This window comes from Elephantulus edwardii, unplaced genomic scaffold (assembly GCF_000299155.1).
Source record: "Elephantulus edwardii isolate Elephantulus edwardi_28Jun2011 unplaced genomic scaffold, EleEdw1.0 scaffold00043, whole genome shotgun sequence".
Lineage (NCBI taxonomy): Eukaryota > Metazoa > Chordata > Mammalia > Macroscelidea > Macroscelididae > Elephantulus > Elephantulus edwardii.
Window position 1 is genome coordinate 14,022,002 of NW_006399793.1, and position 15,022 is coordinate 14,037,023.

The 15,022-nt window shown below is 39.9% G+C and overlaps 1 protein-coding gene and 1 pseudogene across 2 annotated transcripts in view; one reads left to right on the top strand and one right to left on the bottom strand.

Moving 5' to 3' along the window:
- MCTP1 (multiple C2 domains, transmembrane 1) overlaps positions 1–15,022 on the bottom strand; it is a 906,633-nt gene that overhangs the window by 390,317 nt on the left and 501,294 nt on the right. For both annotated transcript variants that reach the window (XM_006885367.1, XM_006885366.1), the window contains one exon: positions 2,255–2,397. In XM_006885367.1, coding sequence (XP_006885429.1) covers positions 2,255–2,397 — 143 coding nt within the window. The remainder of the gene's footprint in view (positions 1–2,254; positions 2,398–15,022) is intronic.
- LOC102874811 lies at positions 5,117–6,311 on the top strand (annotated as a pseudogene).

The following is a 15,022-nucleotide window of genomic DNA, read 5'->3' on the forward strand; positions in this document are numbered from 1 at the left end:
CATCAATTCTCCTTCTATCCTCCTTGGTCATTGTCCAACTCTCTGATGCATAACAGGTGATTGCGAAGACCATGGCCTGTATCAGACGCACCTTATATACAACCTATGATAATATATGTACATATTTTTAATAATCTAAAAACACTTTCCCCCCTATATCCCGTGTGAACTTCAGATTATTTCCCCTTGTTTTAGAGTTTTTAGTAAAATGTTTCTTTTTGAAATAAATATTTTGGTAATTTGATTTCTACATAAATGGCTATTTATTTTTGAGTGTGTGAGAAGAGTAAAAGAACGCAATCAATATCTAATGTAATTTTACTTAGTTCGTTTGTAACCCATTTTTATACTGGAGTTCTACATGCTTTGTCTTGGAGTAGTATTTCCAAGGTATTAAATAAACAGAGATCTACAGCAAAAATCATCAAATTGAATCTCTTTCCAGTCAAATGCTGCTAGTCCAGAGGTGTTATCTCTCTGCAGGTTTGGGCTCATCAAAAGCTCCAATGGAGAAAGATAAGAAACTTCCCCATGTGCCTTGCCTATACAATGGAGGGTCAGCTATCAGTCTATTTCAACTTGATGGCAGTCAAGGGAGTGAATATACGGCATTAGAACATTTTATTTTCTTTATTTCTTTTCCATCCCTTAACTATTTTTATTGTGAATGTCCTTCTCCTCTTTTCTCATGCAGATTTTTATTTATTTATTTATTTGTTTGTCCCCCACCCCCCCACCTGAGCTGAAGAGTATGGTTTCTACATAGGTTATTCTTCTGGAAGGAGATGGGAGGCTGTGAATTCTTCCACATATTCATAATTCTTGCATCACTGCACATTATTTATAACAAGATACACCAGTAGTTCTAGTTTATTGGTTTGAACTTTAGTTACAGTCCACTGGAATAAATTTCCTAGGCAAACTTATGTCTATTTCCTCCATAGTAATTTCTAGAAATATCTCAACCATGTATTTATATAGCTTAAAAGTTTCTATTTTTTATCAGCCTTACAGAATATTCTACTATGATTTTAACAATATCTTGTTTGCTTCTTATTAATTTGATCTATTTAGGAGGGACCTTCCCCTCCTGCGCTTGCCCTCCACCCTCCCAAGCATGATGTCCTTCTCCAAGAACCACCACAGGAGGTTAAGGCCCTCTGGGAGGTGGATTGATTCAGTGACTGGGGCAATCGGGATGAGTGTGTCGGAGACAATGAGATTGGCACAGGACAGAGCAGAGTTTAGAGCTGTTGTACATAGGGTCGCTATGAGTCGCAAGTGACTCGATGGCACATAACAACAATAACAACATGTAGGAGGGAATAATTGGGGGCAACACAAAGTCAAAATGAAGAAGGTGAGGAGGTATTGACCACAGTTTGCTGAAAGAGTGATTATCAGAAATTTTTGAGCTCATGTCCTCATCAGAGAGTGGGGTGGAGCTCCCCGATTAAACAAGCGTGGAAGGAGGAGTGGCATCCACTTCCATAATAGCTTGCCTCTGGAAACCCTATGAACCTGGAGAGAGGATGAAAGGCACCCAAGCATCGAGGATTCTCCTTCATAGGGTTGCTATGAGTCGCCTGCGACTCGACGGCACTTAACAACAACAACAACATGTCCTCGTAGTGACATTGCACAGAAAAAAGATGGAGCATGCCATGTGCTAAATGTGAAAGAGAATGATTTGGCTGCCAGACAATACACAAAGGCAAAAATGAATATAATTACTTAAAAATATAAATAAAAGGAAGGAAGACACTAAAACAAAACCAAGACTTAGGATCCTAACATTAAAAAAAATTACATAATATGAGATAAAATACTTTTATCCACTTTTGGTAATAGAGATATTAATCTTATCCTCCAAAGCAATGGTGGAGTCTTTGACATAATTCTTAAGTAGAAAGGCTGAGTTCTGTGTATAGTTTCCTTCTCAAGAGAAATTACAGAGTCTTGCTTTCTTGTTGACTGCATGAAACAGCTGAGGAGTTATACTTCATAATTTTCCTAAATGAATGACCAATGAACTGCCCCAGAAGAAAAATGTCCCCGACTCTATTCTCCTTCCCTCATTTCTATCACTTTATCAGCACATTAATGTTTAACAGAATACATCATCTCTGATGTGAAAATAAAAGAGGGAAAAAATGTTCTTCAGATAGAGAGACACATGGAAAAAGAAAACGGGGATTACATTGGGATTTCTCTATCAGGTTCTGTATTATGGAAACATAAGTAAACGGCTCACCTTTATGTATAATGGCTCCCTAAGATGATCAATAAGAATGCAGGCTTTTTCTTCCCACACAGGATTGAGGTTCTTGTGTATTATTTTACTTCTAAAAACTTCTTTTCCTCCAATTTTAAACTTCACGTATGGATCACTGGTCCCTGTTCAAGACAGACATATAGATTCATGTTAATTATGTTTTTCTGTGAAAGCAAAAGAACAACAGCTTATCTGAACATGAAACAAAATATTTCAACAATAAAGTTGAAATATTATCATACCGAAAAATAAAGACTAAGTTCTTATCCTCAAATTTTCCATACATATTTCCTTCAAACCCTACTTATTGTTCTGTGATGTCATAGCTGATTGTCCATCTTTTTTGCCATAAAACAGCTGGTAGATTCAAACTGCATGTCTTTGGGTGGCACTGTAACTCTTTACTCACCAGGCTACCAGAGCTCCTGTACCAAAGAGGTTGTATATGTTGAAATAATAATGTTTAAAATAATTAATAATAAATAATATAATATTGTAATAAGTAATATATTAAAAGAATTTTAAAAATAATATTTTAACTAAAATACTAATGGTCTTTTATCTTCTGACATATTATATCTTCTGATCTTAATGCAGTAGTATTGTTCTGGTTGTTAAAGAGGTTTTTTTGCATGTTGTATATGTAAATTTAGCTCAAAATTTTATGTCATAGCAATTAATCAGATCTTTCTCTTGGTGTCATGTGACTGACTATAAAAAAGATTATCAGTGGTCTTGACTGATATAATTAGCGTCAAAGACTTATATATGCTGCTAAAATGATATATGGTGTAGTACGTTACATGTTGGACTGCCAAGTGAAAGGTCAGAGGTCTGTGTTCACCAGCTGCTGGCTCTCTTTCTTGTCATTATTTTGCTTCCTTTAATTATAGTTGTTTCTGATGAGTGAATATTTGGAAGAGAAAGAACTCATTCTTTGTTCAGTGGTTCTTGAACTTCGGTCTCAACCACTGTGGAATGATTCGTTCCTCTAATGAAGACTGGTCATAGGATCGCTATGAGTTGCATACGATTCCACGGCACTTAACAACAGTAACATCATCATAGGGAGATCAGTTGGCCTATGGACTGAAAGCAACGCTACCAAGCCAAAGGTGGGTGACTTTTAATCCGCAGCCCTCAGGCCTGATTTTCATTGTTTTTGTTCAAACATTCTTCTAGGTTGTATAGCCCTGGTGTGTCCATTTGCTGTATAGAGATAACTTGTGGTTGCTGTGTGGCTGAACACTGTGTCACTGAAGTGTCAAATGCGTTAATGGTTACCCATGGTGGACAGTGTTTGGTGGCACTCCCTGATTAAAACAAGTTTGGAAGCAGGAGTGGCCTCCACTTCCACAATAGCTTGCCTCGAGATACCCTGTGAACCTGGAGAAAGGATGAAAGTCACACACGTGTTGAGGACTTTCATTCATAGGGTTGCTATGAGTCACCTACAACTCAACGACACTTAACAACAACAAGAAGAACAACTAATTATAGTGACTGACTTAGCAGGTAGAAAGTCATGCAGGCAACTCAGATGTGCACTGCTTGAATCCACCAGTTTATTGTGACCAAGGTGAGCAGTCTCCCACTTGTCAGTCAGCATGGAGTGGATGGCAATGCTCGAGTACTCAGTGACCATTTCGCCAGCATCATGGATGTTGTGCTTACAGAACAGGCCCTGCCTGTGGATGACCGATCTGTATACCCCACAGCCTCCTTTGAGGTCTTCTCAAGGTGGCGAAAGCACATGGCCATGATGGGAAGAGTGTCATGGGCCTGGCTAACTTGTAAAGCAAGTTTAGCCCTGTACTGTGAAACCAGCAAGACTAACTCCATCTTGGCTAGAAAATCTGCTTGGCAATTAACAACTCAAGAAAGTAGGATGTTAATGAATAAGAGTGACCAAAGGTCTCAGACCTTAGGGAATGTTATCTACCGAAACTCTTTGTTTCTTAGAGCATTCAATAAAGCATGCTGGAAAACATCTTTGTATTGTGCTGAGGTCTGTGAGAGTTAATGTTTGACCTGATAGTCAACATCTCAGACGGAAAGAGATAATGTGATTGCTACTGCAGAGGTGTTTCTAAAACCTATATATGCTTTTCAAAAAATAAAAATTTTTGCCATTCCTGACCAGTGTTTAGCCTCTCTGCATCTTCATTTCATCCTTGTCCCTTCTCTCGGCAGAACTGTTTTGATATATCGGGGCTGGACTCTGATAGAAGGGCATTGGGTGCTACATGTTCTGGATAGATGACTTTGATGTGGTGGATGCCACCAAGCATGGGAATGCTGCCCGCTCCATCAACCAGTCATGTGATCCCAACTGCTTCTCCCGGGTCATCCATGCGGAGGGCCAAAAGCACATTGTCATCTTTGCTCTACCCCACATCCTGCGTGGTGAGGATCTCACCTACAATAACAAGTTCCCCACTGAGGATACCCTGCAATAGTGGCACCAAGCGCTGCTGTCATTTCCTTTACTGAAGCTCTGGGGTCCCCTTCCTCCTGCCATCGTCTACCTAGCCTGGGGGTGGGGAGGCTCCTCAGCCCCACCCAGAGCATCTCACCCCCACAACATGCTCAGGGTGGATGTGGGCCTACAGGTGACAAGGACTCTGCCTTCACCCTTCCAGCCCACCTAACAATCACCCCTTTCCTGCCCTGGGAGCCCGGGATGTAGATATTGCACAAAAGTTTCTAAGTCCCTTCTTTTCTATACATTTTTTTTTAATTTTAAGAGGTGGGGTTGGGGGAAGTGAGCAATGTCCTCTGTGTGATCTATAGTCTCTGAAAACCTGCTGGGAGACCGACTGACCAAGGGAAGCGAGCAAGATGGAGCAGACTCAGGACACCAAGAGGAAAGTCTGTTATTACTACAATGGGGATGTTGGAAATGACTCTTACACACAAGGTCATCCAATGAAGCCCCACTGAATCCTCATGACTCACAATTTGCTGCTTAGCTATGGTCGGTACCAAAAGATGGAAATCTATCGCCCTCATAAAGCCAATGCTGAAGAGATGACCAAGTACCACAGTGATGACTACATTAAATTCTTGTGTTCCATCCACTCAGAAAACATGTCCAAGTATTGCAAGCAGATACAGAGATTCAATGTTGGTGAGGACTGCTTGGTATTTGATGGCCTGTTTGAGTTCCGTCAGTTATCTACTGGCGGCTCTGTTGCTAGTGCTGTGAGACTTAATAAGCAACTGACAGACATCACTGTGAATTGGGCTGGGGACCTTCACCATGCAAAGAAGTCTGAAGCATCTGGCTTCTGTTAAGTCGATGATATCGTCTTGGCCATCCTGGAACTGCTAAAGTATCACCAGTATATTGACATTGATATTCACCATGGTGATGGCGTGGAAGAGGCCTTCTATACCATAGACCAGGTCATGACTGTGTCCTTTCGTAAGTATGGAGAGTACTTCCCAGGAACAGGGGACTTATAGGATATTGGTGCTGGCAAAGGCAAATACTATGCCGTTAACTACCTGCTCCGAGATGGGATTGATGATGAGTCCTATGAGGCCATTTTCAGGCCGGTCATATCAAAAGTAATGAAGATGTTCCAACCTAGTGCAGTCGTCCTACAGTGTGGCTCAGACTTCCTCTCTGGGGATCGATTAGGTTGTTTCAATCTGACCATCAAAGGGCATGCCAGGTGTGTGGAATTTGTGAGGCATTTCAATCTGCTGATTCTGGGAGGAGGTGGCTATACCATTTGTAATGTTGCCTGATGCTGGACATATGAAACAGCTATGGCCCTGAGCACTGATATTCCTAATGAGCTTCCAAACAATGACTACTTTGAGTACTTTGGACCAGATTTTAAACTTGACATCAGTCCTTCCCATATGACCAACCAGAACACAAATGAGTACTTGGAGAAGATTAAACAAAGACTATTTGGGAACCTGAGAATGCTGCCTCATGCACCTGGAGTTCAAATGCAAGCAATTTCCTGAGGATGCCATCCCGGAGGAAAGTGGTGATGAGGCTGAAGACGGCCCTGAATAGTTCTGGCTTCTTGCAAAGTTCCCCACATTTCTTCCCAAACCCCTCAAAAGTTTATATTTTCTATTTATCTGTGTGTTTATATAAAAGAATATTAAATATAAATATCCGCAGGGACTAGACCATAACAGGGGCCCTGAGCCCAGCCCAGGGCAGCTCTGCTAGGTGCACTGTAGCTGCTGTCTTTTTTTTTTTTTTAAATTTTGTATGCAAACCAATATAAAGGCTTTGTTTTTTTTAAATTTATTATTAATTTCAATGAAAATTAACAGAGACTTTCACATACCTCTCACTATTGCAGCCTAACCCCATGTGGGCTAAGAATCTCACTTGCTGCCCCCTATCCCACCCCAGTTCTGCAGGTGGAGTTTGATAGTCTAGTTTCCTTTTTTCAGATACTATTTTCATGTTTGTGGGCATCTTTGTAATAAAATAGTACATCTCTATACTCTTGGGGGAAAACCCAACAACAAACCCAACCTGCTGGAGGGTCATCTATCAGTTGGTTCCAACTCTATAGCAATGAGCTGAGTTGAAAAGAACAACAGGAAGTTCTGGTGATTCTGGTGATGGTGTACTTCTAAGCCAACGGCTATGTCTCTCAGGTGGTTTGAATCTATCAAAGGCAGCAGTTCAGGCAGTCACTTCCAGTGTGAGTCAGAACCCAGAAACCCAATGGAAAGCCACCTATGAGTCAGTTCCAACTGAATGGTAATGGGCTTTTTTTTGTTTTGCTATCAAATTTACAGGCCTTTCTTTTGAGATTTTATGAACATGGCTTCTACATTCACCATGACTATGTAATTTCTTGTACTCTATGTGGCCTTTTATGATGTTGATTATTCACTTCCTTTAAATAGAAGAAAGATGGCAGAATATAAAAGAGAAAATTGGTATGGGTGGTAAAGGGACACCTGATTCAATTTTATAGTAAGCTCTAAGCTCAAGTTACAATTTCTGTCTGTGGGGGGAAATCAATAAAAGAAATAAGCCTCTAAAAAAAAAAAGCAGGCACTCATCTGAAACCTGGATGGCGACCTGGAAAAAGGAGCTGTGTTACCAACACCCAAGGTAAGTGGCTCGAGGTCGAGAAATTGAGTTTTTTATACCTTGTACTTTACAGATGAGAAAACTAAGAAAAGGTAAATGGTTTGTTCCTGGCCATATTGTTAATAACGATATACTACAGCCCACACTAGAATTCAGTGTGGAAACCAGTCCAGTGAAAGCTTCTTCTGATTTATTATCACAAATATTCAACTATTTTAGGGCATAAGAACCTTCTATTTCTTTGATCCACCTAACACGTACGAATAGTCCTTTTAGAAAAAAAAATTAAAATTAAATTAAAATGTTAGGTTTCTTAACAGTTATTACTGTCTTTCATAATTTAATTAATGCATAGGGAGGTGCACTGTTAAATCCAAAGCAAGGCATCTGTGGCGGTTCGAATCCGCCCTATCAGTTTCTCCGGAGAAAGAAGGGCAATTTCCTTCTAGTTGGATTTATAGTCCCTGAAACACGAAGGAAGAGCAGCTATGTTTTTATTTTGATTTGACGACAATGAGTTGGGTTTTTAAAAATTTTTAGAACAACAACTTTAATAAATATACTACATGCACACACAGATTTAATTTGATGAAATCAAAGACATCAATTCACGTGCCTGTGCTGTTTCATTGAATTATTGCAACCAACCACAAGATGGCACTAACACATATAAAATTATTGCAAAATAACTCCTACCAAAGGTAAAACTAGGTCAGTCACACCCTTTGGCAATGGGATCAAGTGCGTCGGAGTCAGTGAGACTGGCTCAGGACAGCGCAGGGTTCAGAGCTGTTGCACAGGGAGGAGGTCGCTATGAGTCGCAGGCAACTTGACGGCACATAACAACCGCCACCACCGCCACTACACACTGTGATTCCCAGACCTTTCCTAGCAACATCATTGTGCAATTAATTTATAAGTTGAACTGTGTTTAATGATTACTCCACTAAAGTATACTTTGGTAAGGATGAAATGCAAATAAATAAATAAATATGAAAAAATGAAAATAAGAAGTATTGGTGCCTCAATAAAATTGTTGTGATGTGCTATTATGTAGCCCCATTACTCCAGTCACTGAGTCAATCCATCTCATTGAGGGTCTTTCCCTCCTGCACTGTCCCTCTACCCTTCCAAGCATAATGCTCCTCTCCAAAGACTGGTCCCTCCTTGCAACATGCCCAAAGTATGTCAGACGGAGCTTCAAAATCCTTGCCTTTGAAGAGCAGCCTGGTTTCGCCCTCTCCGGGCCTAACCCTGTTCTCTTAACAGTCCACGGTATAGTCAATACGCTTCTCCAGCAGCACAGCTCAAAGACATCAATTTTCCTTCTATCATCCCTAGTCACTGTCCAGCTTTCTGATGCACAGCATGTAATTGTGAAGACCATGGCCTGGACCAGGTGCACCTTGGTCTCTAGACTGACATCGTTGCTGTTCACTACTCTGGAGAGGCCCTTGACAGCAAACTTTCTCAGTGGAATTAGTCTTTTGATTTCCTAGCTGCTAAGAGGTCATTATTATTATACTGAAGTAAAACCTTCCACATATTCATTTTCTCAGATATTAACTACCAGTTTATTCCTAAAAACACTATTTTATTTTATGCTTATAAGTTATATATTTTTTCTATATTTCTAAAAATATTAAATATTTTATACCTACTGTTGTAATTGCCATAAAGTCAACTGATTCATGGTGACATTACATTTAACAGAATGAAATTTTGTCTGATCAATCCTATGCCATCTTCACAATTATTGGTATGTTTGACTTAATTGAATTAGCATCTTTTCAAAAGCATATTTCTAGGCCTTTCTTCCTAATATTAATCTGGAAACACTTCTGAAACCTGTCCACCAAGGATTATTTTACTGTTATTTGAAATAATAACAACACAGCTTCCATCACTATCACAACATGCAACCACTATAGTGTGAGAAATACAAGGCAGCTTGCCGATTCTATACCTAGAAAATAGAAATTGTTTTTAACCCAAAGGAGCTCTGGTGGCTTAGTGCTAAGGAGTTGTGCTGCCACCCGAAGGCAGATGATTGAAATCCATCAGTGGTTCCAAAAAAAAAAAAAAGATGGGCAATCTCTTCCCATGAAATTTATTGCCTCTGAAAACTGGAGGGTATGCTGTAAGTCAGTTCTGACTGGACAGTACATAACAACAACAACATTTGAAACCAGTGATGACATAATTTTTAAAAGATTAAGTAAAAAATTACAGTACTATTTTGCTAATGTTCTCAGGATCCTCGAGTAAATGAAAATATGTCCCAGTGCTGAGTTTTATTTGTCATGAATCAGGACTCCAGTGAATATGTCAGCAATGCTTGTGCTCATTTGGCCTTTGATTTAATGGTAGTCTACAACCCATGAATTTTCCTGGTCTGTTTTTGTGCAGCAATAAGCACAGCAGACACAAGATGGCAGCCTCTGTTCTCTTAAAACAGTGTTAAGGAGAACGAAACTGAAAATAGGAATCTAACAGAAAATCTGGTGGTTACCAGAGAGTAAATGAACCTCCTGGTCAACAACTTTAAAACAATCATATTCCAAATCAGGCATAAGATAAAATAGAAGTCATCATCGACATGTTGGGAGTTAATAATTCATTAATGCTAATAGCAAATATATAGCATGCCAAGTTGCAAATTGGTCTCTGTACTAGAAGAAGAAAGAAGAAGTAGAAGCAAAGGATGAGAAGCAGAGAGAAGGTTGAGGAGGAGGCTAGAGGGGAAGTAGGAAACAGAAGGGAATGAACACAAAAATGAAGTTGTTGTTATTGTTATTGCCGTCGAGTCGTTTGCGACTCATAGCGACCCTATGTACAACAGCCCTAAACTCTGCTCTATCCTGTGCCAATTGCACTGCCTCTGACACACCCATCCCGATTAGCCCACAGAATCAATGCACCTCATAGAGGGTCTTCCCCTTCTGCGCCGTCCCTCCACCCTCCCAAGCATGATGTCCCTCTCCAAGGACCTCTCCCTCCTTACAACATGTCCAAAGTATGTCTGAATCCTTGCCTCCAAGGAGCCGCTGGTTTAATCTTCTCCAGGATGAATCTGTTCGTTTTCTTAGCAGTCCATAGTACCCTCAACGCTCTTCTCCAGCACCACAGCTCAAAGGCATTAATTTTCCTTCTATCCTCCCTAGTCATTGTCCAACTCTCCGATGCATAACAAATGATAGCAAAGACCATGGCCTCTATCATATACATCTTAGTCTCCAGAGTGACACCATGGATCTTCAGAACTTTGGAAAGGTCCCTAACAGCAGATTTTCCCATCACAACACGTCTTTTAATTTCCTGGCTACTGGTGCCAAGAGTGTTGACTGTGGAGCCAAGCAATGAAAACTAAAGCAAATTTAAACTCCATCTTCCCAAAGGTATTTCATTTTCCTACTTTAAATTAGCCATATTTGTCATCAAATAAAAAAAAATAGATTGTATTTTTCTTTAATAAAGGACTTCACATTGGGGAAAAACACCCCACTGCCATCAGGTCTAATGACCGTATAGGACAGAGAACAACAGTCACGTAGGGATTCTGAAGCTGTAAATGTACATGGGAGCAGACGGCCTCATCCTTCTCCCTTGCGGTGGCCGGTACGTTTGACAGAAATTATTCACATAGCTATAGATTCCAATGGGGCAGGGGAATGCGGTTTTAAAATATGACAACTTAAAAGATGGAAGAAGCCCAAGTTCTAGAATCACTAAATGTGAGAGAGTTATCACAAAACATCTGCCTTGAACTACCATTATGTTAATGAGAAATAAATTCCTGTTACTTTTGAGTTGTTAAATATTTATGGATTTATTTATAATATCTGCTCTGCTGGCTGGATGGGAGACTAGAGGCTCAACGGAAGTAGGTCAGAATAGGTGTGGGAGCCACAGGACTCCTGGTTCTGTGGGCAGACATGACACGGACTAGGCCTTGAGCCTGTGCTTTCAGCGTCTCAGGCCTGAGAGGGGATCCCAGGCCTCAGACTCTGGGCTGGCCCAACCGCAGGCAGGACACAAGCTCCGGGGGAGACAAGATGAATGTGAGAAGGATATTATGCTTGGTAAAACAGAGGTTCGGTAGAAAAGAAGAACAAAAGATGGAGTGACACACGGCTTAAAAGGTAATGCAAACAGATTAGAGATGGTTGAGAATGGCACAGTGCAGGGCAGTATTGAGTTCTGTTGTACCAGGCCACTATGAGTCAGAGCCAAGTCAATGGCATCTGGAAACAACAATGTAAACACTAAGTTTAGCTTACCATAACTGATTTAAATTCCTATACTGTGGCCTTCAATGAATAACATTTCATTTACAGCAGCAGTTTAGTCTATACAAACGGATATATGTTTCTAAATTTTTTCATTAACATTCTTAACTGTTCCTTGAAACCACTTCTAATACCGTTCCAATATTTTTTAGCTAGATTATTCTAAGAACCTTCTGCTTCATTTCCCTGGCTCCCATGCTCTAAATGCTACCAGAGTTATCTTGTTATCGTGTGTGTGTGTGTGTGTGTGTGTGTGTGTGTGTGTGTGTGTGTGTATGTAGTGCAAACATTGTTGTTACATGCCGTTGAAGGTGAACTGACTCAGCTGGCCCTCCAGTGGGTTATTTGAGGTTATAAATCACGTGGGAGTAGATAGCCCATTTGTCATGGAGCAGCTGCTGGATTTGAATTGGCTGTCTTCAAGTTGACAGCACAACTCATTATCTACTAGGCCATCAGAGTTTCCTATGTGCAAATGTTATTGTTGTGTACCATTGAATCAGAACCAATCTATAGCTGACACTCCATCAGATTTTCAGAGGAAGTAAATCACATGGGAGGAGATTGTACATCTTTCTCTTAGCTGATGGATTCAAGTCATGTCCCTTTGATAAGTAGAGCAATCTTTACCTTGAAGCCACCAGAAGAGCTGCAAGCATCACTACTAAGAAATGAGTGTTGACATAGCTGTGCTGCAGTCTCAAAGGCACATGGTTCAGATCCACCAGCTGCTGTGCGTGGGAAAGATAGGAAATCTCCTCCTATGTGATCTACTGCCTCTGAAAATCTGCTCGAGGGTCAGCTATGAGTCAGTTCCAACTTGATGACACACAACAAGAAGAAGCTTGCTTCATACTGATACATATTTATTGGCCTAAAACTAGATTTCTTGTAAAGAATGACATTAATCAATGGTATCTGATAGAAAAATGTACTTAAATGTCATTACACAGTTTAATATTTTTTGAGGAAGATGTAGGCTCAGAATCTCATCATTCATAATAGAGATGTTTTCGTGTAGGAGAGGGTGATAGCTATGAGCCTGTACTCTGAGTTACAAAATATGTTTCAATTCCAGGTCTAATATGAAGCAACTGTGTAAATTTGTACAAATCATTAAACCCCAGATGAAATTGGAAGTGATGAATGAACCTCATTAAGGTTATTGTGAATATTTTAGGTATATATTTGCTGTTGTGTACCACAGACTTGGAACCCACTCATAGCTGATCCTTCAACTATCATATTATTATTTTCAGAGTATTTGACCTCTTAGTTATGTAGAGACTGAAGTTTGATGAGATTTATTAAGAAAAACTATCTCTAATTACTTGTAAACACAGTGAAGAAGGCTAAGTATAAGGAAGTCTTTCTTATACAACATGCTATTCAAAAACTGGAGGCCATTCCCTATATCTTCTATGACCCTTGTTAATTGTAATTGAATAATGCAAGCTTTAGTATATTCACATGTTGAATCTGATAAAGGGAAAAGTCAAAGGTCCTTTGCTTGTCTGCCTGCTTCAAGTCTTCCCCATTTCAATTTATTCCCCATATTCTTATGCTCGAATAGTGTTTCTGACCTAAAAATTGGACAGTACCTCATAGCCTTAAAAATCCTTCTTAATTTTTCACTGATTTCAGAATAAAGTCCATACTCTTTCACATTTTAAATATCTGCTTCTCTGCTAATTTCTCCAATCGTATACTCTCAACTATAGAACAAGTTGCAGCACCCTCACTCAGTTCACAGCTTACCTCAAATGCCTGTACCTCATCCCTTTGCTTTGCTTTGATTTGCATGTCTTTTGCCAGAGTCCCCAGTATTCTTTCAATACTAATGTCTGCCTTACTGCTTCTGTGAAACCATCTCTGATCCACCCTACATATATTATGAGGACGTTCTAGTAATTGTCAGTCCCAAACACTCTCTTCAGTATCAATGATTATATTAGAAGCCTCTTGTTTACTCAAATGCGATCAGTCATGACAACTGTCATTACTAGTGAATGGTGAATAAATGATAATGTTATTATCAGGTGAATCTTGGAGGAAGACTCATCAATAGCTTTACTTTTTCATTAATACATTTTGTTATGTGAATGATACAATCTTGCTTGCTGAATGTGAGGAGGACTTGAAGCACTTGCTGCAGAAGGTTAAACACTGAAACCTTCAATATGGATTACATCTCAACATGAAGAAAAGGGAAATCTTTATCAAGATCAATAGGCAACATCATGATGGATGGAGAAAAGATCGAGACTGTTAATGACTTCATCTTACTTGTATTCACAATCACTACACTTGGTACCAGCATTCAGGAGACATATTGCATTGGGTAAGTCTGTAGTCAAGGAACTCTCCAAATTATTGAGGGGCAAAGACATCAGTTTTAGGACTTAAGGTATATCTGGTTTGGGTCATGGTATTTCTGATCAGTTGCTATGTATCTGAGAGCTGGACAATGACTAAATATGACATAAGAGGAATCGATGACTCTGAACTTTGGAGTTAGAGAAGAATGTTGGATATCCTATGGACTGCCAAAAGAACAAACATAAATCCTGGAGGAAGTGCAGTCAGAGTGCTTCTTGGAGGCAAAGATGATGAAGCTTCATCTCACACACTTTGGGCATGTTTCTAGGAGAGGTTATTCCCTGAAGAGGGGCTTCATATTTGTGAAGGTGAAGGGATGACACAGGAAAGGAAGACCCTCAACCAGGTGAGTTGACACAGTGACTGCAGCAATGGGCTTGAGTGTGTAAGGGATTGTGAAGATGGCACAGGATAGGATAGAGTTCAGATTGGTTGTTCATAAGGTCACTATAAGTAGTTTTCAACTTGAAGGCACAACCACAGATAATACTCAAGCATATGTAAATGAAAGAACAGCTGTTATTTGAAAAACAAATAATGCTAAAGAGGTAAATAGGAAATAAGTTGCATATTTTTGTATCTCTTACTCTTTTTCATTTTGATCCTAATAATTTCATTTTTAAATGCTAAATTTCAAATAAAGAGCAATGGTGGCATCAAAGCCCATTGTGTGCTGAGATGCTAATGAAAAGTTAGCATGCCTTTGGTAGTTTGACTCCACCAGTGTACTCAAGGGAGGCAGAAGGGCTGTGTCAGCCTGCTAAAATTTACATTCTCGAAAACTGGTTGGAGGTTGCTATGAGTTGGAACCTACTGAACAGCAGTAAATTTGAGTCCTTTAGCTCAATGGTAAGGAATTATGCTACCAGTATAAAAGTACACAGTTCGAATCCACCAGCTGCTCTGCAGAAGAAAGATAGGCAATCTCCTCCTGTGCAATTTATTGCCTCTGAAAACTGATGGGAGGATCAGCTGTGGTTTGGTTCTGACTTCATG